Source organism: Hyperolius riggenbachi, chromosome 1, assembly GCF_040937935.1.
Source record: "Hyperolius riggenbachi isolate aHypRig1 chromosome 1, aHypRig1.pri, whole genome shotgun sequence".
Taxonomy (NCBI): Eukaryota; Metazoa; Chordata; class Amphibia; order Anura; family Hyperoliidae; genus Hyperolius; species Hyperolius riggenbachi.
In genome coordinates this window covers 600,412,049-600,437,067 of record NC_090646.1, presented here as the reverse complement: position 1 = coordinate 600,437,067, position 25,019 = coordinate 600,412,049, and the positions used below count along the sequence as shown (strand labels likewise).

At 42.2% G+C, this 25,019-nt stretch overlaps 1 protein-coding gene across 2 annotated transcripts in view; it reads left to right on the top strand.

Moving 5' to 3' along the window:
- Nucleotides 1-25,019, top strand: part of PARP8 (poly(ADP-ribose) polymerase family member 8) — a 438,516-nt gene that overhangs the window by 372,921 nt on the left and 40,576 nt on the right. For both annotated transcript variants that reach the window (XM_068249475.1, XM_068249466.1), the window contains exons 13-19: nucleotides 1,100-1,655; nucleotides 7,033-7,086; nucleotides 9,972-10,067; nucleotides 15,050-15,142; nucleotides 20,218-20,343; nucleotides 21,529-21,594; nucleotides 24,265-24,332. In XM_068249475.1, the coding sequence (XP_068105576.1) occupies nucleotides 1,100-1,655; nucleotides 7,033-7,086; nucleotides 9,972-10,067; nucleotides 15,050-15,142; nucleotides 20,218-20,343; nucleotides 21,529-21,594; nucleotides 24,265-24,332 (1,059 nt within the window). The remainder of the gene's footprint in view (nucleotides 1-1,099; nucleotides 1,656-7,032; nucleotides 7,087-9,971; nucleotides 10,068-15,049; nucleotides 15,143-20,217; nucleotides 20,344-21,528; nucleotides 21,595-24,264; nucleotides 24,333-25,019) is intronic.

Here is a 25,019-nt window from a genome sequence, read left to right as displayed (position 1 = left end):
CTTAGCAAAATGTACTACCTAAAGAAAGCCTAATTAGTGGCGGAAAAAACAAGATATAGATCAATTAATTGTGATTAGTAGCGATACAGTTATTGGCGAATAAATGGGAGGTGAACGTTGCTCGAGATGAGATGCATGAGATTTTCCACGCTGTTGGCTGAAGTGGTTAAAGAGGAACTGTAGCGACATATAGAAGAATGCAGTAAATTATTCAGGATACTCACTTTTACGGTAATTTTCCTGGTATCGGAATCAGAAACACTTCCTGTATCTGTATATTGCTGTATGATGGAAAGGAGCCCCTCCCTCCCAGTGATGTTTAGCCTAGGCTGTTTAGCTATGTGGAATTCTCCCAGTGCATTCTGGGAGACCAGGCATTCTTTTCACTGGCTTCAGAACTCTCAGAAACAAACATTCCTTAGAGCTGCCTCTGCACCTAAAGATGTCGCCAACTGTTAAATATTTCATAATGTGAATTAGAGTGAGGAAAGATTTTACAGTGAGAAAATAAATTATATGAATTCATAAATTTAAAGGAGGATTGTAAGATCCTAAGAAAGAAGAAAAAAAATTAGATACTCGCCCCTCATTCCACCACCAGGCCCCCCCATTCCAGCTGCTGACTGTAAAGTCTAAGAAGTACTCGGGTGTCTGAGTACTAACGAAGACGAGCGGCTCTGTACAGGGCATGCGCAGTCCTGCATGTGCACAGTATGGGGCCACTTGTCTTCAGAAGTACTTGGAGACCCGAGTACTTCCGAGGATGACCAAAAGATGCAGCTGGCAGGCGATTTGATTGGTGAACCTGGGGGTGGAACGAGGGGTCACAAAGAGAAACGAAAAGGCCCTAAGAGATCCAGAGCCTTCCCTCCTCTTAGTTGAGTATCTACATTTTTTTTTGTTTTAGGACGTTACAGTTCTCCTTTAAAGAACCACTGTAGCAAAAACATTTGACATTCTGCAACCCCTGCAATGATGTGTCAGCTTGTTAATTGTACAGAGCCACATTAATCCAACATGCATACAGACTGGTTTTCAGAAAGAGATTCTAGTGGCTTTGATAACTCTCACTCCAGCGTATATCTCCTTGTTTTTGTAGGTCGCCTAGTTATCCCCCTCCTGGATGTGGTAAAAGCAAAGTCAAGTTGAAGTCTGAACAAGATGGTATCTCCAAAACTCACAAACTGCTGAGAAGGACTTGCTCTAGCACAGTGAAGCCCGAAGACATGTGTAACTCCAAATCTCACAGGAACTTTGGCCGATCGCTGTCTAGTGACCCCAGGGCGGAGCAGGTGATGGGCTTGAAACCACACAAACTTTTGAACCGCCAGTGTTCCACAGCCATTAAGCAGGAGGAATGCCTCTCCCTGAAACAACATAAACTCTTAACTCGTTCTTGTTCTGGGGACCCCAGATGTGAGCACAACAGCACCTTGAAGCCCCATAAACTTTTAAGCAGGTCTTATTCTAGTAATCTTCGTATGGAAGAGTTAGACGGGCTTAAGAACCACAAACTTCTCAGCAAGGCCTATTCCAGTGCCCCTAAATCATCAAAAATGGACCTTTTGAAGGAACCTATCGCAGAGGGCAGGAGGCTCTCTCTTACCTCAGGGCTGATTGGTATATTAACGCCAGCTGCATCATCACAACCTGCTGTGGGTACACTAGTGTTATTCATATTTCTCTCTTTCTTTTCAGGGTTCCTACAGAACTTCCAAATGTTCTCAGGTTTTGCGTTTTTTGGTCTGTATAGATGTTGTGCCAATTATAGCCACAAACAGATGGATTTTCTGCCAGGTTATCTGTGGCAGCAAATCAACATTTGTCAACGCTACTAGATTTTTATAAAGCAGAGTCTTGGTTATCCGGCACCAATGCAACAGCTAATGCTGGTTAAGTCCTCTTTCTGGTTGCTTAAGACTCAATGTTAAAAATTGGCCTAGCTAATACTGTACTATACCCCACTCTATATACAAACCACAAACTCTGTATTAAATGTTAAAATATAGTAATTGAAAGTGTATTAACCTTTGGGGAGCCATGGAACAGCAGAGCCCACAAACAGCCTAAGAAGTTGTGCTCGTTGGTTGAGACTGCTGGTTAGTTGACTTGCGGATAACTGGGACTCTACTGCATGTTCATATGTAGGATCCACTAGAGGGCCTGAAATCTATTCAGAAGGACCTGTTTGTTTGGTTTTTTTTTGTTTTGAGATTTGATTGCCTTGTGTTGCTTCCCACTTTAGAAACCTCAATGGCCAGTTTTGTAATGACACATATGTAAATGAGATAACAAGTATTTTTCCTGGCCATTGAGACTTGAACCCCCCCCCCCCCCCTAGGGATGGTGAAAACTCTAAAATGGTCCATTTACAAATCGTATCAATGCTCTTGAAAATTTGAATAATGCTAATATTTTGAAGATATATTAACCATGTGTCAAAGCAGGACAATAGGCATAGTAGAGAGAGAGCAGTGGAAAGGATGGCACAAAAGTAAAACAACAAACGCTGGTAATCACTTTAAAAAACACTATCAAAAACACTGAGCGATTTCGATTTGTCTCAGGCTATGTGTCTGTTTGGTTAAAGTGCAGAACGTGCAGCACCATGTATAGTGTGAACGCGTCTGTACTGGCATACATGTAAAAAAAAATTGGTGCAGGGCGAAGCTGAAAGATGGCTTACCCTGCGCCTGCTGAAAGGAAAGTCTGGGGTGGTGTTAATGCTCCCCTCACACTTGTCGCAAGGGGGGCTCGTAATTCAGGCACCAGCTGCCACTGGAGGCCGAGTTACCTCTTTTTTTTTCTAATTTTAGCTCTGGCAATCGCTGTCACTGAGCGCCACTTTAGCCGTAATTCTCATTATAGCCTATGGCGGTGCCCAAATCATTGGTACACCTCTGTGCCGAAATGACTGTACTATGCCCTGAAATAATGTAGTGAACACTTCAGCAGTCTGTCAGTGATCCCTGTACAGACATGCAAGCTGGGAAGAAACTGGTTGAAATATATTAGAAAGAGCTTGTCCACCTTTACCTTGTACAGAGATCATGTGACACCTGTACACAAGCTGTTGTACGAGACATCACAGAACAGTCATCTCGGCTTAGATTTTTCGATTGCTTTTAGGGGCCTTTAGAGGTTTGCATATAGTGTGGAATAATTCATGTTTGTTACTAAAATGGAAATGAGGGTAGAGGTTGAGAGAAAGCAGTTTTTGTACTTTTTGCATTTGCAGAGACACGACCTTGGCGTATGCTGTCAGTTCCAATAGCTGTCATAAATTGGATGATAAGTTGTCCTTGTTGTGGCCTACTTATGCCCTGCAGTGAAATTCTGTGCTGTCCCCATAATGGCAATAAGATTAATTGCCTGAATCGATTATCCTAATTACACTAATTATAGCTACAGTAAAGGTACACAAAGGTATTCCAGCTTATTTTATATGTCATTAATTAATCTGCCATCCCCGATCTCTCTTGGCCCTAAATGCCAATGCTTGCTTTCCTGTAGACCGTGCTCTCCTGGGAAAGGGCATGCTTTGCTGTCTTGTTTTTGGCTCAATAGAAAGTGAATACGACTGAAAGGGGCTGTACAGTTTTGGCTCGCTGAGTGTTGTTAAAGGGTGTTGTAACATCCAAAAATAGAAAAATTGGCAAAAATAGTTAGTGCCCCAAAAATATATGTAACCCCACTTTTTTTTCTAAAATATGTTTCTACCTTGGGGGATTCTTTCCGCCCCCCCCCCCCCACTTTTTAGCTACAGTAATAAGCTCATCTCAGCATACAAACAGCAGAAAGCTTCCTGTTTTGGATAAGATAAGGATACTATGACCAGATGGTAATTGAATCCCTCCCTCCCTTTGAAGAGTTTACATAGTGATGTAAGCCTGTTGTCTAGGTGATGTTTGCTGTGGGGGGGGGCAGTAAGCCAAGTCAGTAGGGAGGGAAAACACTAAGTTGGGTTCAGAAAAAAAAAGGGCAGAAATTATGTCACTTTTTGCTATTACAGAGAAACAGTTAAGATGGAAACCTTTTTCCAAATCACATTTCTCCTAAATTTGACAACAGGATAAATAAACCAAATAAGTAATTTCTTTTTGGATGATTATTTATTTTTTTTAGTCAATATGGAGATCCCTCCCAGTTTAATGGATTGTTGTCTGTATTTTGTACCACACATGTGGAAACCTGGCAGGGACATTCTGGGGTAAAAGTTAGTGTGAGGCCCCTCACATTTTCATATATTTGCTGACCGTTTGCGGCACTGGGCAATAGCGGCCCTGGCAGTAGCCCAGTTTGACCCTATGGAAGCACGGCCCTACTGCCTGGAGAAGACATCTACCTGTATGGTGATGGATATTACTCCACAACCGAAAACACAAGTTTGTTGTACTAATGCTCTCCTGAATGAGGAAGCAAGTGATCTTTGCTGATTTTTGTATTAATAAGTCAGGTTTGTTCTGGATTTAGTGAAATAAGGTTCTTGATGATGGCATTGTTGTACAGTGCTGTGTGAATCTGTTAGCTCTTTACCTATAAAAGGTATCAAAAATACTATAATAATCCTTGATCTGATATGACTCAGGTCAGGGTTGCAAACTTTCGCTACCTAGAATGTTTTCCGGGTTAGCCAGTCCTTCAGGTGTTGATAATGAACATATGTGTGTGAAGGAGCCTGTTTGCTGTCCAGGTATTGCATGAGATGCCTGGACCTTTCTGAAGGTCGTACTTCAGTTCCTATGGTTACTGTGGACTTCACTATTGTACTTGTGGACATTTAACATGTAGCTACAGGTAATGGAGGTTCATAAACCTGCCGTTGTGTTCCAGATTGTAGCATACGTAGAGAATAGGTCGGCACTTGCAATATTTCCAGCATAAAATAGCTTTATTGTATCTGGCTATTGCAATAAAAATAGGTTGCAACTGTGCATACAATCCTACCCGATATCTGGATGGCTGTGGGGTGAGGTGGGAGCGCTGGGGCCGCCTTACGACCGTTTCGCTCTCCTGAGAGTCTTCAGAGGCAATGCGCAGACATCCAGATATCGGTTGCAACCTATTTTTAGGACAGTTGCACAGTTGCAACCTATTTCTATTGCAATAGCCAGATACAATAAAGCTATTTTATGCTGGAAATACTGCAAGTGCCGACCTATTCTCTACATATGCTGCATTAAACTCTTTTTATCTTCTAAGGTCAGAGCACGCAATTTAAGGCAACCTATACCCGATATATTCCTCAAAGCATCCGATTGTATATGAATTGCACATCAACTAAGGACTGTAGTGCCGGTTCTGTTACTTCATTTCTTCTCTTGTGTTCCAGATTGTGAAGGGAATGCTGGGAATACACAATGAGATTTTTTTTCAGCAGATTTACTATCCGATCGTTTTTCTGATCAATTTCCATTCACTTCTATGAGAAATTGATCAGAAATCAGATCGGACCTGTCAGAAATTACCCGTCAAACCATCTATCTGCCAAAAAATCTCATGGTGTATTCCCAGCAGAAGGCTAGCTCTGATAACCTTTGGCGATGGAGCATTCTGAGGTCAGGCAGAACATGTTTTATTACTGCAGAGAAGTTGTTTGAAGCTATCCACAAAGAGGTCTATGTTGGAAACATTGGTAGCTTTTTGCTGAAGTAAATTCAGGTAAAGGTTACAGCCCAGCTTATAACAACATGTAGTAACGTTTAGGCTGTGTTCCCACTTGAGCGGAGAATGGAACATTCTAAATGCTCATTGCTAAATAGACAGTGAACTGCTTCTATTTTAGAAATCAGAGCCGTTCACACTTGTCACTCTGCCATGAATCTATGGTAGTAAGCCGTCAGTACTTTTGTGCAGTCCCCGATAATCCCTGGCAGGCAGATGCATTCCCCCATATAGCCTATGGGGGAGGGCATTCCGTCTCCGGCCTCCAGCCGAACCATTGGAGCGGACACTATACTTTCTGCTCCCGCTGGCTGCATGTGGTCCGGCACCAAGTGGGAACAGAGCCTAACAGTCTTACCTTGCTGGGCTTGTCTTTTGCAGTCAATGGGGTTGATTCACTATAACAAATATTGTGCCTTATCAGAGTTAACATGCCTTATCAGAGTAGCATAGCGAGCGCTACAAACTTATGCCTGCTAATTGGCAATGACGAGAGCTCCACTTGTCCTGCCCTGAGCCCAATGACTTTAAAGGACATTATCCCTGCACTTTGATTGGCCCAATAGGCTGCCTGTCACTTGACAGGAAACTTGACAAGCAGCCTATTGGGCCAATCAAAGTGAGGGGATAATGTCCTTGAAAGTGATTGGACCTGCAGGGGCTCAGGGCAGGACGAGTGGAGCTCTCGTCATTGCCAATTAGCAGGCAAAGTTCGTAGCGCTCGCTAGGCTACTCTGATAAGTCATATTAACTCTGATAAGGCACGCTATTTGTTATAGTGAATCAACCCTAATGTTCTGTACTGATGGATCCCAGGTGCCCTCTTGGGCTGCAGCCGATGAAGGCCCGGGCCTTTGGGGCCTTTCCAGAAATCTGACCCTGCTTAGTGAAAAATGTTAAATAAATCTACATCTGGGTTCCTGGATCTCTTATGGTCGGCAGTGTTTTCTAGCCCTATGGTGCCTCAATCGGGTCCATGGTATATTACACGGTCTGCAGTATTTTCAAAGACATAACAAGACAAGTTGTTTAGGTAATACCTGTAATGACTAACTGTACAAGATTTATTGGCAAGATTTCCACACTTTAAGTTTACATTAAAGGTATCATCTAAACAACTTTTGCTGTTATGTCTTTGAAAATACTAAAGACCATGTTATGTCTTCAGATTCTTTCCATAACTAACTCTGGACCACAAATAACTGTATCTAATTCCTACAGTTTACACCGGTCATTATTGCTTTGAAAACAGTTTTAGGTTAACATTAAATGTCCATATGATATCTGTTATAGAAATGTGCCCGATCTGTCTGCCTTAGAGTGCAAATGAATATTAAAGTCCATGTATGCATGTTATCTATTTTTTAGCCTACCAATAATGCAAAAAGCGTCCCAGTGCGAGCACACGGATTTCTCGTACAGGTAAGGCTGCTGTGCAGCTTCTAATGCAAAGTTTGGTACTTTGGTAAAAAAAGGTTGCTAGTCCATATATTTTGGCTTAGAACTCTGTTCAGTTGAGACAATACAACATTAAAGGAAACCTGAGGTGAAAGGGATATGGAGGCTGCCATATTTATTTCCTTTTAAAGAGAATCTGTACTGTAAAATTACAATAAAAAGCATACCATTCTATTCATTATGTTCTCCTGGGCCCCTCTGTGCAGTTTCTGCCACTCTCTGCTGCAATCTTGGCTTGTAATTGCCAGTTTTATGCAGTGTTTACAAACAAAAGACATAGCAAGTGATAGGCTGAGAGTAGCTCAGTGTGTGAGTCATACAGAGTGTGCAGGGGGCCTGGAGAGGGTGTGTATAGCTTCTATCCAATCACAAGCAGCACAGCACATTCCAGCCTGACTGCCTGAGCCCGACAGACCGGACAGAGGAGAGAAGATTAGATCATATAACCGAGATAACACAGCCACTGTGCAACTAGAAAAGGCTACAGTAAGACAGAGCACATTAGAACAGCTATAGGAACTTATAGGATAGAAGAAATAAGGCTCAAAATTTTGTTACAGAGTCTCTTTAAACAATAACAGTTGCCTGGCAGTCCTCCTGATTCTGTGTCTCCAATACTTTTAGCCATAAACCCTGAACAAGCATGCAGCAGATCAGGTACTCTGATTGTTTGCAAGGAAATAAATATGGCAGCCTCCATATCCCTCTCACACCTCGGTTCCCTTTAAAGGACAACTGTAGTGAGAAGAGTATGGAGGCTGCCATATTTATTTCCTGTTAAACAATACCAGTTGCTTGGATGTCTTGCTGATCTATTTGGCTGCAGTAGTATCTGAATAACACCAGAAACAAGCATGCAGCTAATCTTGTCAGATCTGACAATGTCAGAAACACCTGATCTGCTGCATACTTGTTCAGGCTCTATGGATAAAGGTATTAGAGGCAGAGGATTAGCAGGATAGCCATGCAACTGGTATTGCTTAAAATGAAATAAATATGGCATCCTCCATATACCTCTTACCTCGGGCTCCCTTTAAACCTACTTTTTTAGCTTTTAGAGCAAAGTCCCCGTTATCTGGAACTTAGGCAACAGGAAATCACAACTAACCGACATGCCTGGGGGAATAACGAGGACTGTGTTTTTAGGGGTTTGGCTTGCATGCACGGCTCCCTGGGTGTCACGTGACCCGGCACGGATCAGGTGACACACCAGTAGCTGTGTACGGAGGACGCCGGAAAGCTGCTTAGAGCTATAAACCCATATGCAGTTAATTTTTTCTCCTGAGTTTTCTCTTAAAGCGGAATATAACCCTGCATTTCAACTTTGCTCTAAAACATTATTTACAGTATATTATATGCAACCAGCATTTTTTTTTTTTACTAGACCAGCATTGGAAGGGTTACACAGGGCTTTAAAGTCCCTAGAGATTTCTGCAGACGAATCCGAACTTGAGTTAGATACTTTTTGTTTACAAATATGTGTTTATTATGACTCATCTCTCTCACTGAGAAGGAGCTTGGAGGACAGCCAAAGAGATGTATCTATTGATAAACAGTTACACACTAAATAGAATGTAACTATCTGAATGTCTGCATGGAACTTAAAACCTCTGTGTTTAACCCTTCCAATGCTGGTCTAGTAAAAAAAAATGCTTTTTGCATATAATATGCTGTAAATAATGTTTTAGAGCAAAGTTGAAATGCAGGGTTATATTCCGCTTTAAGTGATATTTTCAAACTTGTCAATAAAACGCCTATTGAATCACTAGCAAACAAGAAAATACGTAAAATAGTTTTGGCAGTACTTTTCCACCTACTTTTTGGTACTTTTTCAACTGTTAAGTGCTGAAAATGTATTCTACATAGAAAATGAAACATTATCTCCTTGGAGAAAACTCAGGAGAGAAAGTTAATTGCATTTGGGCCACAGATGGTTAGAAGACGGCGCTGGACACTTGGTAAGTATTTAATGCTGAATAGGAGGGAGGTTTATGCTTTTTTTAGCTGGTTCAAGCAACCAGCAAGCACATGTATCCGGCATCAGGCAGTCCCCACCGGTGCCGGATACTAGGAACTTTGCTGTACACAGAAAGTAAAACGGTGGTATTCAGTGTTCTCCCCAGGCTCTTTTAGCCGGGTGCTCCACCTGGCTAGTTTTGGTGACCACTTGGCTGTCATTGGCTCACCTTCTCCTATGCTGTAAGCAGAGTTGCTCACAGAAGCACTGGCCCTGCATTCTCATCTCGCCCCACCCAGCTACTTTTTCATGCCTCCCGGCTGGAAAAAAAATTTCTGGGGAGAACACTGTGTATTTTTTGGAATAGGATAGATACAGTTGTTTACTAAGTAAAATACAGTGTAAAAAACAGTCAAGTACAAAACACCCCTGCATACTACAGCAGAAGCAGTAAAACCATAAAGTTTTACTTCATTACTGTTAAAAAAAAGGACATACATTCCCCAAAGTTAGTATCCATAATATGTAAAAATTCCAAATAAATGTAGTTCTTGCAAGGCACGCCTTCTTTTTCTTACAGCATACTGTAAGCCTTATCTAAAGATATCTCAGGACATGCAAGATCTTTCACTCCTGGCTAATAGGACCACTCCCAATATCCTTGGTACCCGAGAGGGTGGGGCATAGTTAAAATGGGTGGGGCTTAGCAAGATAGCAGTTCCTGGCACATCTATGAGCTGTGATGTGGGGGTTATTATTTGGAGCTGTCAAAGGGAAGCTGAACAGGGCTTCTGACAGAAATATGCTTATAATTCACAATAAAGAAGTCATTATACTATGTGCAATTTTGTAACTACTATTTTGGATTAATGTGTTTTCCTTTTGGCTTAAGACAATAGAGTTTGCTGAGCAAAGAATACCTGTGCTCAACGAGTACTGCGTGGTCTGTGATGAGCCCCATGTTTTTCAAAACGGACCAATGCTGAGGGTAAGTAGCTCTGATTACATCTATATCTCTCTAGCACTGATGCTTCTGGTATCTACACAAACACGGGTGCACATGACAGATGGGGGTCCTGGGCTCTGCCTCGGCCCGGGACCCCCAAACCCCCATGCGACACCAAGAGGGGAAGTGCAGCTGAGCCTTAGTGCTGCCACCACCAGGGGATTCACCCACACTGCCTCTAAATGCTGAATGCAAAACACAAGAGAAGCAAATGCTCAATCCCAGCCAGCAATCTGCCATTTTATATCGGTCCACAGACAACCCGTCAGCCAATCAAGTGTAATAGAATACACCTGTGTCTGTAGTAACAAATCTAGCAAGAGCTGTATAGGTTCAGCAAAAAACAGGTGAGAGAGTTCGGTCGCACATAATCATAGCCTATGTGACCAGCAGGGGGCACCACTTGCAGGTAAACCTCACATTAACGCACGCATGCACACACACTGTACACACACACACACACACTGTACACACACACACACACTGTACACACACACACACACTGTACACACACACACACTATACACACACACACACTGTACACACACGCACACTACACACACACACACACTGTACACACACACACACTGTACAAACACACACACACACACTGTACACACACACACTGTACACACACACACACACACTGTACACACACACACACACTGTACACACACACACACTGTACACACACACTGTACACACACACACACTGTACACACACACACACTGTACACACACACACACACTGTACACACACACACACACACACTGTACACACACACACACACACTGTACACACACACACACACTGTACACACACACACTGTACACACACACACACACACACACACACATGCACACACTGTACACACACACACACACACTGTACACACACACACACACTGTACACACACACACACACTGTACACACACACACACACACTGTACACACACACACTGTACACACACACACTGTACACACACACACACACACACACACACACTGTACACACACACACACTGTACACACACACACTGTACACACACACACACACACACACACACACACTGTACACACACACACACTGTACACACACTGTACACACACACACACACACTGTACACACACACACACACACTGTACACACACACACACACACACACACTGTACACACACACACACACACACACACACACTGTACACACACACACACACTGTACTAATTCATCGCATACTGGAAGCTGCAAAAAATAAATAAAATGAAAAACAAAACACTGGTGCACATGACAGATAGGGCCCTGGGCTTCTGCTATCTAATCATAGTGGCATATACAATTTAATTTTATTGCAAATAGGGAATACAGAAATAATTGATTATAATGTTAAGGCAAAGTTCATTCAATGGGCCTCCCAGAGTGGTGCTTCAGGGGAAGGCCCAATGCGGCCTCTAGCCCCCGTTTATCATCTAATGACCCCCGCCAGAGTCCAGAATGGTATGTACTCACTGAGATCAGATTCTGATTGGCATATGATCATCAGGAGTAGGTTTTGTAGAAAGGAGGGAGAATCCTGAGGCTGCTGTAAACTAGCGTGTGCTGCACTGTTTAATGCAGGGCTGTCAAGCTCAAATACAAAGTGAGCCGAACTTGTACACCAGTGACTTAGTCACGGGTCAATCTAGATGTCTGTTGGGCACCATCCTCCCTTATAAAGTTCCCAGGTGGCCCCCTCCCTCCCCTATACAATTCCCTGGTGTTTAATGCTTTACCCCTTCCTCCCCCATATGGCTTCCCTGATGATCTCAGGCTTCATCTCCAATATAACTTCCCTGGTGCTATAGAGTGGGCCAAACATAATGCAAAGTTGAGGGCCAAATGTAATGGCTCTGAGGGCCAGATTTGGCATGTATGGTTTAATGCAAATGTTGTCTGTGCTGAATACAGGAAGTATGCGATATCTGATAAACGCCATGCTCAGCAGATCGTTCAGAAACAGCCTTATCAGTCTGCCGACAGCACGTACACATATGCTACTATCGGCTGAACTCGTCATTGGCGGAAGTAGTGCGTGTGTACGCACCTTAAAGGGAACCTAAACTGAGAAGGACATTTTTATTTTCTTTTAAAATAATACCAGTTGCCCAGCTCTCTTGCTGATCCTGTGTCTCCAATACTTTCAGCCACAGCCCCTGAACAAGCATGCAGATTAGGTGCTCTGACTGTCAGACTGGATTAGCTGCATGCTTGTTTCAGGTGTGTTATTTAGCCAATACTGCAGCTAAAGAGATCAGCAGGGCTGCCAGGCAACTTGTATTGTTTACAAGGAAAAATCCACATCCCTCTCAGTTTAGGTTCCCTTTAACCCTCCTGGCGGTCTAATAAATTCCGCCAGGAGGCAACGCAGCATTTTTTTTTTTTAAATCATGTAGCGATAGTGGTCCTTTAAGTTGGGCTTGTATTGTTAGAATCTCAGGTCTTTTGGAGTGTTCTTACTTACTATTCATCTAACATCCTTTTACAATGCGTGCCAGAGTACGCTTGCAGAGCACAGCGCTGTGAATTTCCGTGTTTTTAATACAAAAAGGCTTCGGTTTCCTGCCTCTCAGCGGGAGCAGTGAAGTAAGGCCCATGGAGCGCCGCTTTACTGTACATCAACTTATCTGACATCTCATTTCACAAGTGCTGAGCAGTGTAGAAGTATTTCGTGAATTAAAACACCCAAGTTAAAAGCCTGCGGTGATCTGAGCATAATAATCAGCTATATGATCTGATAAGCTTTGTTGTAACAGTGCCATCTTGTGGCCAGATAGTAGGATTGCATGCTGTAACTGACTATTTCTCTGTCTGCAGCATTTCCATGATACGATATAATATAAGCCAATGCTTTACAGGAACATATAATATGTAAAGCCTCCTGAACAGACCTGGCATTGTTTGTCTACTGTTTTTGCCAAATGTTATTAATGTTATTACAATTTACCTGAAGTAACTGATATTGGACATGAATTAAAGGGAACCTAAACTGATCTTAAAAAAAAGTGTTTTTACTTACCTGGGGCTTCTACCAGCCCCCTGCAGCAGCCCTGTGCCCGCAATGGTAAAAACCGCAGCCGCCAGGCGATGGTCACTGTGCCCGCATGGTCCTGGCCGCCCGCTTCCTCAATCACACTCCTGTTGCCGGAAGCATCCTGCACATGTGCAGGACAAGATGTTTTCATTCTGCGTGTGCATAGGACGCTTTTGGCGGCAGGGGCGTGATTGAGTATGCGCAAAGCCATGGCGGCAAAAACAAAATTTAGTGGCTGCGGGAGAACGGAGGATGGTTTTGTCCCAGCATGGGGAGGAGGGCGGCTGCAGGGGTCTGGTAGAAGCGCCAGGTAAGGGAAACTTTTTTTTTTAGATCGGATTAGGTTCCCTTTAAGGTGAAAGGATAGTCTATGGAAGGCTTCTCTTTTACTTTACAAGGCCTTAATTAAACTAATGACAATTTAATATTGGTAAAGTATTGAACATTTTTGCTTGGCATCCTGGTTTGGATAAATCTGCTTAACTGAATTTGGTAGGTGTCCATCAAATAAGGCGCATAGCCGAAATTTTAAAATATGGTCTATAACAAAAAAAAAATTTCTTCATTTTTATCTGAGATACAATAATACATATGTTAAAATAACGGTATTAACAAGGGGTGAAACCGAAATTGTAAAATATCGCCTATACCAATGAAAATGGAAATATGTTTAGTCATAATGAGCATACTAAAACCTTGGTAAATATTACCAATGTTTTACTGCAACTGAACCTAACCCTGCCTCACACAGAACCCTCCCTCTACCGATGCCTAATCCTAAAACCCTCACCCCAGTGATGCCTAACCCTAACACCCCCCTGTGGTGTCTAACCCTAAAATTTCCTCCCTGACACTTAACCCTAACAATCTAAATCTCCGCTGCAAATAACGCGATTACAAAAAACGATGGATTTCAAAAGCAATACATTTCAAAACAATAATTTACAAAATGATAATTTTCACAACTAATTTCAAAATGATTAAAAAAAAATAAAACGATAATTTATAAAAATAATTGTCAAAACAAATTTAAAAACAATATTTTTCAAAACACTAATTCTCAAAACGAAAAATTTCGGTTGGATGGGCCCAGCTCCCAAATTTCTTCTTTCGGCGACCAATGGCTAATACTGTATTTTGCATTAGTGCCTATGGGGCACCCAAATAGTCCAAGAGCCACAGGCGCCCAAATTTTCCCAATTCCATCTATGGTTGCCGTCCTATAGTCCATACTTAAAGGAATTATCAGGCAAAAAAAAAAAAAAAAAGTTTCACTTACCTGGGGCTTCTACCAGTCCCATGCAGCCATCCTGTGCCCTCGTAGTCACTCACTGCTGCTCTTCTTTTTTTGCCGATAGAACCATATCAAGCCCTGCCATACACTGAGGAGGACCAAAAGACCGAAACAGGCTGTCTACTTGTGGGGTTGCTGTGGCTGTGTAAAATGTATAAGCTACTGGCTTGCTATATATTACCAGTTCTGGATGTGATCCTGGCTTCAGGGGCATAAAAGGATAATGTGCATATTCAGGAGTGATGCATCATGGGAAACCACAGTTTAAAGATGAATTATTGCAAATACATTCTGTTTTAAGAAGGCAAATTACACTGAGAGGTGGCTTTTTAGTAGGAGGGTTTTTGGTCTCTTTTAGTCCGCTATGCTTTCCTAGTGGTTCTGAGTCACCCCGAGGTGTTCTGCTGGTAGGCTAATGAGCATACTGTAAAATGATTCTGGGGTGAGCATTAGATTGTATGTTCTTTGGTGTTTAGAATTGTAAGCTTTGTAGGTGAAGACATAAGCAAATATACTGTATAAAATAATGATTACCATAGCAGTGCTTTATAAGTATGGAAGGTCAATAAACCTATCTTTTTTTTTTTTTATTCCCGGCAGCCCACAGTGTGTGAAAGGGAATTGTGCGTATTTGCTTTTCAGACGTTAGGTGTAATGAATGAAGCCGCAGATGAAATTGCCACCGGCGCTCAGGTATGTAAAAGCGTCACTTTACAGCCATAGGAATAACAAAAATATAAGATCAGTAAATTGTTTCAAAAACTTGTAGAGAATTTTGATGTATAACTCTGATTTGAGCACAAAACCGGGTAGACTTCTCATGGTTCCCAGTCCTCCCATTATGTCTTCTGCAAGTGTCTCCTCCCCACCCAACACTGGTTAAGATCTTACAGGCATCTTACAAGACAGTCCTTGTCTTCCAGTAATTGGCACTATAGCAAATTTTGATGAGACCTGGCCTGCAATCACTTACCATTCTCATGATTCTAGTGACTGAAAATGGCAGGATAGAAGGCCTTCAAGATTAAACTGACACTCACTAAACATTTCAACATGCCACGGGGAGAGGAAGCTTGGGGAACAAAAAGGAGGACTATGAGGAAAAGACCCCAGGGAGGCAAGGATTTACTTTTCTTCTTACAGACACTCTTCCTATCTGCTCACACAGAAGATTAAGTGGACTTTGATTTTATTAGTACTGCATATGGTTATAACGTTTTTCCTACTTTTTTATTCTTTATAATCTGTCAACACATTAGTTCCTTAGTTCCTGGTGTAAAACACATCTGAAAGACTCATTTTTCGCCTTAATCCCTGGGATTCCAGTGCAGGTTTTGTTAGCGTAGACAGTGGGATAGGGAGTCAATAAGAATGTGTCCAAGACACAGATAGCAATTTTTGGAGAAGTAGCCTTCTGGGCTTTTCCTGGTGTTTGGATCCTCAACTGGGAAGATTTCCTCCCTTCCAGTCCATCAGCCTAGCTCTGAGTTTTGTAACCAAAACTGAAATGTCAAATGACTGCTGGAGAAACTAGCCGAAAGGCCCGCACTCACTGGAGGATGGATCAGGGAACCATCAACACTGCGACGAGCGATAATTCCGCGATCTAGCTTCCTTCGTGTGACGTCACACAACGGCACACGAGGGGGGCAAACAAGAGTTTAAACAATCAAGGCACTTTGCGTGGGAGTCGTCTGCGATCTTGAAGATCCGTTCCGCCGTGAGGGTCGTAATCTCGTCATTCGCTTAATCGTGCACATGTACCTACGCTTCAAAATCGTGGAAACGATCGCTCGTCCCACAAAAAAATCGCTGGTCATGGGAAAAATCTCTTGAAAACTCTCCACATGATACGTAGCTTTACTTAGAAAACACTGTTGCCTAAGTAGTGTGCTCTTGAGGAGTTATATTTTCAGGCCTGATTTACTCAGTGGTTCCTAAGCATCTCCATTTGACCCAACAAACCTGCGCTGGAATTATGTTCTCTTAATAAATACATAGGATTTGCCCTCCACCTTACCCGTACTTATCAGATCATTATGAGGGTTGTTAATGTAAATTAATGTTTGTGTCATTGAGGTTCCACACAGCATTGCCTATTTTTCTTAAACATACCCAGATCACATTGTCACCTGCTTGAGACAGCAGACACACAGTTTCTGTGCTCTCCTGGGCAATCCAAGCAAAGGCTACAATCTTTAATACCATAATAAAGTAGACCATTTTTAAAAAATCCAGTCCAAGTTTGCTGGATCAATTTTAGTATCCCCTGTGGAGGTCCTCCACGCTTCTTTACCAACTCTGGCTCTTTCCAAAACTTAGTTGAGGTGTCTTTTAAAGGACATCTATCTAGAAAAATGTTATATTAATGTACATTTACAATTTCGTTTTTCCTATGTCGCTATCACTTATGTAGTAAAAATCTGACAGATATGGCAGGATTGGACTAGCCATCTGCTCATGGGGGATTATTAGTTATTTATTTGCAAAAGCACTTACTGAACTGCAAGTGCTGAGTCCAACAGCCATAATAGTATAGCTGGTATCTTTGCACAGGTCATTTCCAGGTTTTTGCAAAGAAGTTAATACTGAGAATCTACCATGAGGTGATGGACTAGTCCAAAATCTGTCAGATTGCTCATATTTTTACCACATTACCTTTAATGGCTAGAGCGGGTTTTGAGAGGATTTGAGCCTCTACAAGAGTCTTGGATTCCACGTTCTCTTTCCAGTCTGAGGTTTTGTTGCACTGGAGGATGTTTAAGCGGTCAAAGAAGACACATTTATCAGTTCACCTAGTGGTTTCTTCATTCTGAATAGAAATTGGCAGCTCCTACATCAGTTTGCTTCATACTGCCTGTATTCGGCATGAAATGAAGTTCTAGTGAAGACTAGCGCTCAGTAGCATTGCTTGTTTGTATGAGAACCCATGGACAAGCACCCAATCAGTTTCACAGGGTTTGCAAGACACTCCCTGCTTTAGCACGTGATTGCAACTAGCAAATCAGAGCCTTGCAAATCTCATAGGATCAGAGTGATGGCATGGTTCTCTATGACTTCCTATAGACCAGGGGTAGGGAACCAGCAGCTCTTTTGATGGCTACATCTGGCTCACATACAAATCAGTAGCGGCTGATTCACTAAGCTACACTGCTCAAGTAGCGCATCTTAGTGTGGCAGCTCAAGTAAAATTTTCAAAGTAGGCATGCTACTGCTGTAGCATGCATCACTAACTTACTTGCGCTACCCCAAAACAGATGCTCCAATTGTTCCACTCTGGGCCCTGTCAGGTCCAGTGACTTTGTAGGACGAGATCCCCACACTTTGATTGGCCCAATAGGTTACCTGTCACTTGACAGTCAGCCTATCTGGCCAAAGTGCGGGGATCTCGTTCTACAAAGTGAATCAACCCCCAAGTCAGCTAGCTAATTGTACAAGTTGTTAGTCTGTATTTCTCCTGTCTGGCTCTCGGAAAAGACATGATGTTGCTGAAACTCAAAAGAAGCTAAAGATGTGTCTGACTCTTCTGCTGCCCAGTGGATCAACTGTATACACATCACCATGGCAACAGAGACATGAGCCCTACTGTCCCAGTTTGAAACATATTGGCCTCAATTCACTAAGATCATGCTGGAGATAAGGCAAGAGATAGCGTGCCACCACACAGTGAGAGAGTTATCTTATCTCTTCATTCCTTAAGTTGCCTCCTCTGTAGTTAAAGAGGAACTCCAGCCTAAACAAACATACTGTCATTAAGTTACATTAGTTATGTTAATTAAAATAGATAGGTAATATAATCTCTTACCCACACTGTTTTAAAAGAACAGGCAAATGTTTGATTTCATGATGGCAGCCATCTTTTTGGTTGAAAGGAGGTGACAGGGAGCATGTGACACAGTTCCAACTGTCCTGTGTTCTGAGCACCTCTCCCAGTTGCTAGGCAACGTGAATAACAACATAGGAAATCCCATCACGCTCTGCACAGCATCAGGGGAAAAAAGCCCGGGCTTTTTTTATGGGTGGAGCTTAGCTAAAAATGCAGCTAAAAACGATGCTTTGGTAAGAAAAACAAAGTTCTGATGCTGTGAAACTGTTAAAGAAACACCAAGCCTTTTCAGTTCTGCGGAGTAGATTTTTATTCTGGAGGTTCACTTTAACTTACCTCCTCTGTAGTTATTTTCACATGCAGTTAATTAACAGCCTGTCTTTAACTTTAGCATTCTGGAGTTATTTTAAGGATTGAAGAGTTAACTTAAAGACAGAAGAGTTAACTTTAGGTTTACCTGAGGTAAAATGTTTTGTGAATGCTACATGCCTTATCACCATGGTGATAACTCTAGGAACGTTATTAAAGACAGGAAATGAGCTTACTGAATTGAGGTCATTGTATGGCTCTCACGGAATTCCATTTTAAAATATGTGGTGTTTATGGCTCTCTAAACCAAAAAGGTTCCTGACCCCGGCTCTAGACCATTGCTAACAGCCAATCAGGGTAGATGTCTTGTGCAAAAAATGAAACATAATTATGGTTGGTTCTTAGCTTTTGTTATTTTCCTGTAATTGAGTATTGTAAATTTTCTCTTTAGTATTAAATGTTTCAGGCCTGCTTTAATCAGTATGATAATCCCCATCTCAGTTCCCATTTTATCATAAAAATAATGTTTTATGAGGAACCCAAGGTGTGAGACTTATGGAAGCTGCCATATGTATTTCCCTTTAAACAATACCAGTTGCCTGGCTGTCCTGCTGATCTTTCTGGTCAGTAGGGTCTAAATCACACACCTGAAACAAGCATGCAGCTAATCTTTTCAGGTTTTTCATAGACAGCTAATATGCATGCTTATTCAGGGTCTATGGCTACAAGTGTTAAAGGCAAAGGACCAGCAGGACAGCCAGGCAATGTGCATTATTTAAAAGGAAATAAACATGTCAGCCTCCATATCCCTCTCACTTCGGCTTCCCTTTAAAGGGAACCTAAACTGAGAGTGATATGGATGTTTCCTTTTGAACAATACCAGTTGCTTGGCAGTCCTGCTGATCTCTTTGGCTGCAGTAGTGGCTGAATCATACACCTGAAACAAGCATGCAGCTAATCCAGTCTGACTTCAGTCAGAGCACCTGATCTGCATGCTTGTTCAGGGGCTGTGGCTAAAAGTATTGGAGACACAGGATTAACAGGAGAGTCAGGCAACTGGTATTATTTTAAAAGGAAAAATCCATATCCTTCTCAGTTTAGGTTCCCTTTAAAGTGAACCCAAAGAGAAAATAAATTGATGAGATAAACAATTCTATTTATTTTCCTTCTCCTAAAAATTACTTTTTGAAGTATCCCAGGGATTTTTTTTTATATTTAAACAGTTACAAAATAGGTTGAACATTTTACAGTCTCTAATCAGTGGCAGCCTGTTAAGTGTCCCAGAGTTAGAAAAAGGTCAATAGTTCATGTATTTTACCCTGCCCTCAGAAGTTAGTTGTATTCTGCCAGGAAACCTTTTATTACTTTGCTTATGAGTGCTTATCAGTGATGTTTACTATATCCCCAACAAGGAACTGACAACACAGAAGCTGCCACTTCCATGCCTAGAAATTAACTCTCTCAGGCAGCAAAATAAAACAGCCTGTTTATTAATATGTTTTGTACTGAACATACACATGTTTATCTCATCATGTCGCGTCGGGTACACTTTAAACATGCCAGTGTTATCTCCCATGCATGTTATTTCCCAATGTAGATCTGATGCAGTCTTGTTTGTATCTTTTGTCTCTAGGTTGTAGATCTTCTCGTATCCATGTGCCGGTCTGCTTTGGAATCTCCAAGGAAAGTTGTTATTTTTGAGCCATATCCTTCAGTAGTAGACCCCAATGATTCTCAGACCTTGGCCTTTAATCCCAGAGTAAGTGCCCAAACCAACAGTAAAGCAAGGCTTCTCTCCTGAATTTTTGTGCGGACATGGTAGCATTGGTACATGGGATAATTTTGATCTTTTCTCTGACTTGGAGGCAATCATAACCTCTTCAGTATCTTGCCCTCCTTTCCAACGTTATTTCGCGATCACCCACATACCCCCAGCATATTATTTTGTTTCCAGGATGCTGGGGAGGGGGATGTGGGTGATCGCAAGATCCCAGTGGTGGTGGTGATCTGGAGAGTCTGTACCTCCTTGCTCTAGAGGGGGAGCTTGCGGGCTTGTAGCTCTTGCATGCTGGCCAGTGTAATATTGTTATTATGCAACGCAGCTTGGTGCTCGAGGGGATCAAAGTGTTCAACATTTTAATCCGCATGGGAAAATGCTGTGCTCAACCAGATCCGGCAGCAGTGCCCCTATAGCAAGCCCAAATGCACCCATGTAATATTTATGTTATGTAGTGCAGCGGTGGAGGATTGGGCTAGTGGCTATCAGAGTGTCTGCCACTTTGATCTGAAGAGAGCATGACTCTGTGCTGATTTTTTCTGGCAACAGCGCCATCTAGCTGCAGCCAATTATCTTAAGTCGGGCTATGTCATGTATTGTACAACTTACCTATGGAGGAAAATGCCAGTGTCGGATATAGGCTTTACTGAATTAAGCATTACCGCATTCGGTAATGCTGAAAACAGCTGATTTTTCAGAGCATTTTTGGAGCATTTTGTAAAATGTCAATTCTGTTGCCGCATGGCAAGCTGAAATTCCCTAGCAGTAAGGTAAATTACCGACATCAAGGCTGGAAAGTCCAGTAAAAAGTAACATGTTCGATGATTACCGACTGACAGGAGCATAGAGCCAATAGAAACAGCCTCTGTCTACTGCAAGACCTGGTGATGGGATGTTGATAGGATTAAGAACATCTCTAGGATCTCTCTCCTCCTCTGAGTTTTTGTTATGATTTTTGTTTAATCACATGCATTGTTTTTCTTTTTTTTTTTTTAAAGGCAAAACTGTATAAGAGTAGATGGGGAAACATGAAAGTATATTTTTGCAATTCTCTTTTTTTTGTTTTCATTACATTTGCCTGAAGTATTGAAGTAAATGGTGTTAGCCTTTAGTTGTTAGCTATTTTATCATTGTCTTATTCTTAACATAGTTTTTTTTTCTCCTCAGAAAAAGAATTACGACAGAGTTCAGAAGGCTCTAGACAGTATAGCTTCCATCAGAGAGATGACTCAAGTAAGTGAATTTCTGTGCTTGATAGTGTAGTGCATTCATCTAGAGCTCTGTGCAGCAATGAGAACTGCACAGTGGAGAAAAGAAGCAATACTCACCTCGTCTGTGGCAATACCAGGACTGACAGATCTCTCAATGTCTTATTTTAACAGCTTACTCAGTGTAGAAGTTACAGCTGAAGCCTCTGCTTCTGGCTACTGCCCCATAGCAGTAAATGGAGATCTAGTTTTGGCTTCTGAAGTGACAGTGAGAAGTTGTACAATAGATGCCAGCAATTCCTGTAGTGGACACCCAGGGTCTGCTGCTGGCTCCGTGCTCCGTCCACATACAGGCAGCCCATGTGGTTGCCAGCGTAACATGCAACCAATTTCAGAAATTGGTCGCATTGTCAATTGGGCATGATCTTGGCGGCTTCAATTTTCATCCCATTGTAATATTTGAATGGGACAGTCGAGTGGCCACCGAGCTGCATGACATATGGCCACCTTAAACAGTATGACATAGAATGCCACTTAAAGCTCATCCCATTTCCCAAAAAGAAGCATTGGCATGTTTACTTAACAGTCAGTCTTTTTGCATTGAAAAAATAGCTTTACATCATGCAGTAGTGCTCCCCTACCAGCTGCCTACTCTGCATTGGCGACTGGATTAAATTGAAAACCTCATATGACCTAGCTGGTCAATGACAGAGCGTAAACAAATATCCCACCCTAATCACTGCAAGAAGTAGTGGCCAGTGATTGAACAAGGGCCATCCCTCTGAGTGGGAGGGGATTGCAAATTAATCTGCATCCTCATTCACTTTAATCAAATATGGCATAATGGCAACACTGAGGGCACAAAGTTATTCTTTTTGGTCAGGTTCTCCCTTTATTAGTAGAGCACCAGACATTTTTAGAGTGACTTGCCAGATTGCATTTTTAACTTTTGTTTTACAAGTAGGTCCTTTAAAGTGAACCCAATGTAAAAATAAAATGATCAGATAAACAATTGTATTTATCCTACTATTACTAAAAATAACACCTTTTTTAGATATCCCATGGTTTTATTTTATTTTTAAACATTAAAAAGTAGGTTGGATGTTTTATTGTCTCTTATCATTGGCAGTCTATTAAGTGGCCCACAGTTAAAATATGGCACATGAACTATTGACCTTTTTCTAGCTCTCCCCTGCCCCAGAAGTATTCTACCTGGAAAACTTTTATTTATTTTTATTTGCTTATCAGTGAGGTTTACTATGCTACTGACAAGGTACTCACAAGACAGAAGCTGTCACTTGCATGCCTGAAAATTAACTCTTTATGGCAGCAAAAAAAAGAAAAACAGACTGGTTATTAATGTTTTGCACTGTACATACACATGTTTATCTCATCATGTCACATGTCGCCTCGGGTACACTTAAAGGTAAATACACACGCTGGATTGAAGTCGGTACACACAAACAAGTGACGTTGCTCAGAAGACGATACCCAGCAAAAAAAAAAAATGGCAAGAACTAAAAAACGACATTGTTCACACACACACACACATCAATATTCCATAAGATTATGCCGTTCAAGTACTGCATGCGCAAACGGAGGTAACATTTCACATGATATGCTTGCACACTCTGAAACAATGTAGTTTGAACGGCATTGTACACACCTGGTCGAATGCCCATATCTGTCGTTCTCGTTTAACGTCGTTTGGCTACATTTTTTATAGCGGTTGTTGTCCGATGCGGCGATATTTGTCATCTGTTGGACATTTTGAATGACTTTTATCTAACATGTGTGCCAGGCTTTAGTGCAGAGAGTCATGAGCATTATACTTCATAGAGACAAGAGAACATAAATAAAAATGTGCATTTATACATTACCTGTCCTATCGCCCACCGCGCAGTGCCCATTCGTTTTTAGAATCCCTGCTCTTCCCTTAGCGCTATTCATGCCGCCAGCATATATCACGCGGAGTGTGTGTGACACGCGCCACACCGGTGACATGTATACTGCTAATGGAAGAGCGGGGGATGGGCACTGCGTGGTGGGCGACACAGGACAGATAATGTATAAATGCACACACAGGGGGCACTTTTATACACTAGGGGGATGCATCGGGGGTTTTGTCAAGTTGGACACTCATCCCAATATCGCTTCCTGTTACCGCCAAGTTAACGCTTCCAATCGACCACGATGGGCGACTGATTTCGGCCCAAAATTGGTCACACCAACGATCGGGCTTGCTCTTGGCGGCACCGATTATCGAATCGGATGGTCGGTTGGCCGCCAAGTCGAGAGATGTATGGCCACCTTTAGGGTTTAGAGATGCTTATGCATGCTGCTTCATGACATTGTCACTTTAAAAGTTCTGATGTGTGTGATCCATAAGAAAAGTGACAGAGGATGACAGCAGGCAGCAGGTAACCTGAGCAACTTGTGCATTGGCTCTGCAGATCCCAGGGGGGATCAGGAGAAGGACTGTCCTCATGCAACCTCCTACCACTCTCATTATATGGCTCTGAATCACAGCCAAACCCACCATTACTAATTAATGGCACACCGCTCTTTTAAACAGCATTTTATCCTGCAAGATTCAATTCTCCACCGTACTTCATCTCTGCATTAATCTGCCTCGAAGTTGTTTGTTTAGAGCTTGCACGGTAATATTACATGTATTTTATCTTTCTTGCTCCAGGCACCTTATTTGGAAATCAAGAAGCAGATGGATAAGCAAGATCCCCTCGCCCACCCTTTGCTGCAATGGTTCGTGCTGCTATTTATACTCTGTACAGTCTGTGCTTCTTCCTGAGAAGTGCATTAGCTTCCTAATGAAATTTGCTGTTAAGCTATTGGGATAATAGGAAATGTGTCCTCAGTGCGGGGGGTGGACGGAAATAGCTGAGCCCGACTGTCAGATGGATGTGGAGCTAAACCAAGATGCATCCAGGCAAATTTATCGCCAGAGTCCTCCACTTGGTGGCAGGCTGAGGAAACAAACGGCATTCTGTTGTCTTTATAGCTCTGAGAATGAGGAGACTGATACTGTGATGGGGGTATGGTTTATTCGCCCCCCCCCCCCCTTCAAGCGATAAGCTTTTGTAGTGTAAGGGCCCACTGGGGCAATTTGCAGTCATTTACGGCGATCACCGGCGATCGCTAGCGCTTTTAATAGCGGTAGTATGATTAAAAGTATATGGCAGTGGTCTCACTGCTGTGATTGCTGGCGATTCATGGTAAATGCAAACCTGGTGCACGTAATCGCTTTTTCACTATTTTAGAGCAATCGCAATTGAAATGTTAAAAAAACACGAATCGCGATTGCTCAAAAATCACCAAAAAATCCCTGTTGCAAAACGCTTGCGATTTTGCTAGTGTTTTGCAATCCCCAGTGCAATAGGCCCTTATTGATGTTTTAGCCTCCCGCAGTCTATCAGATCCCTCACTGTCCTG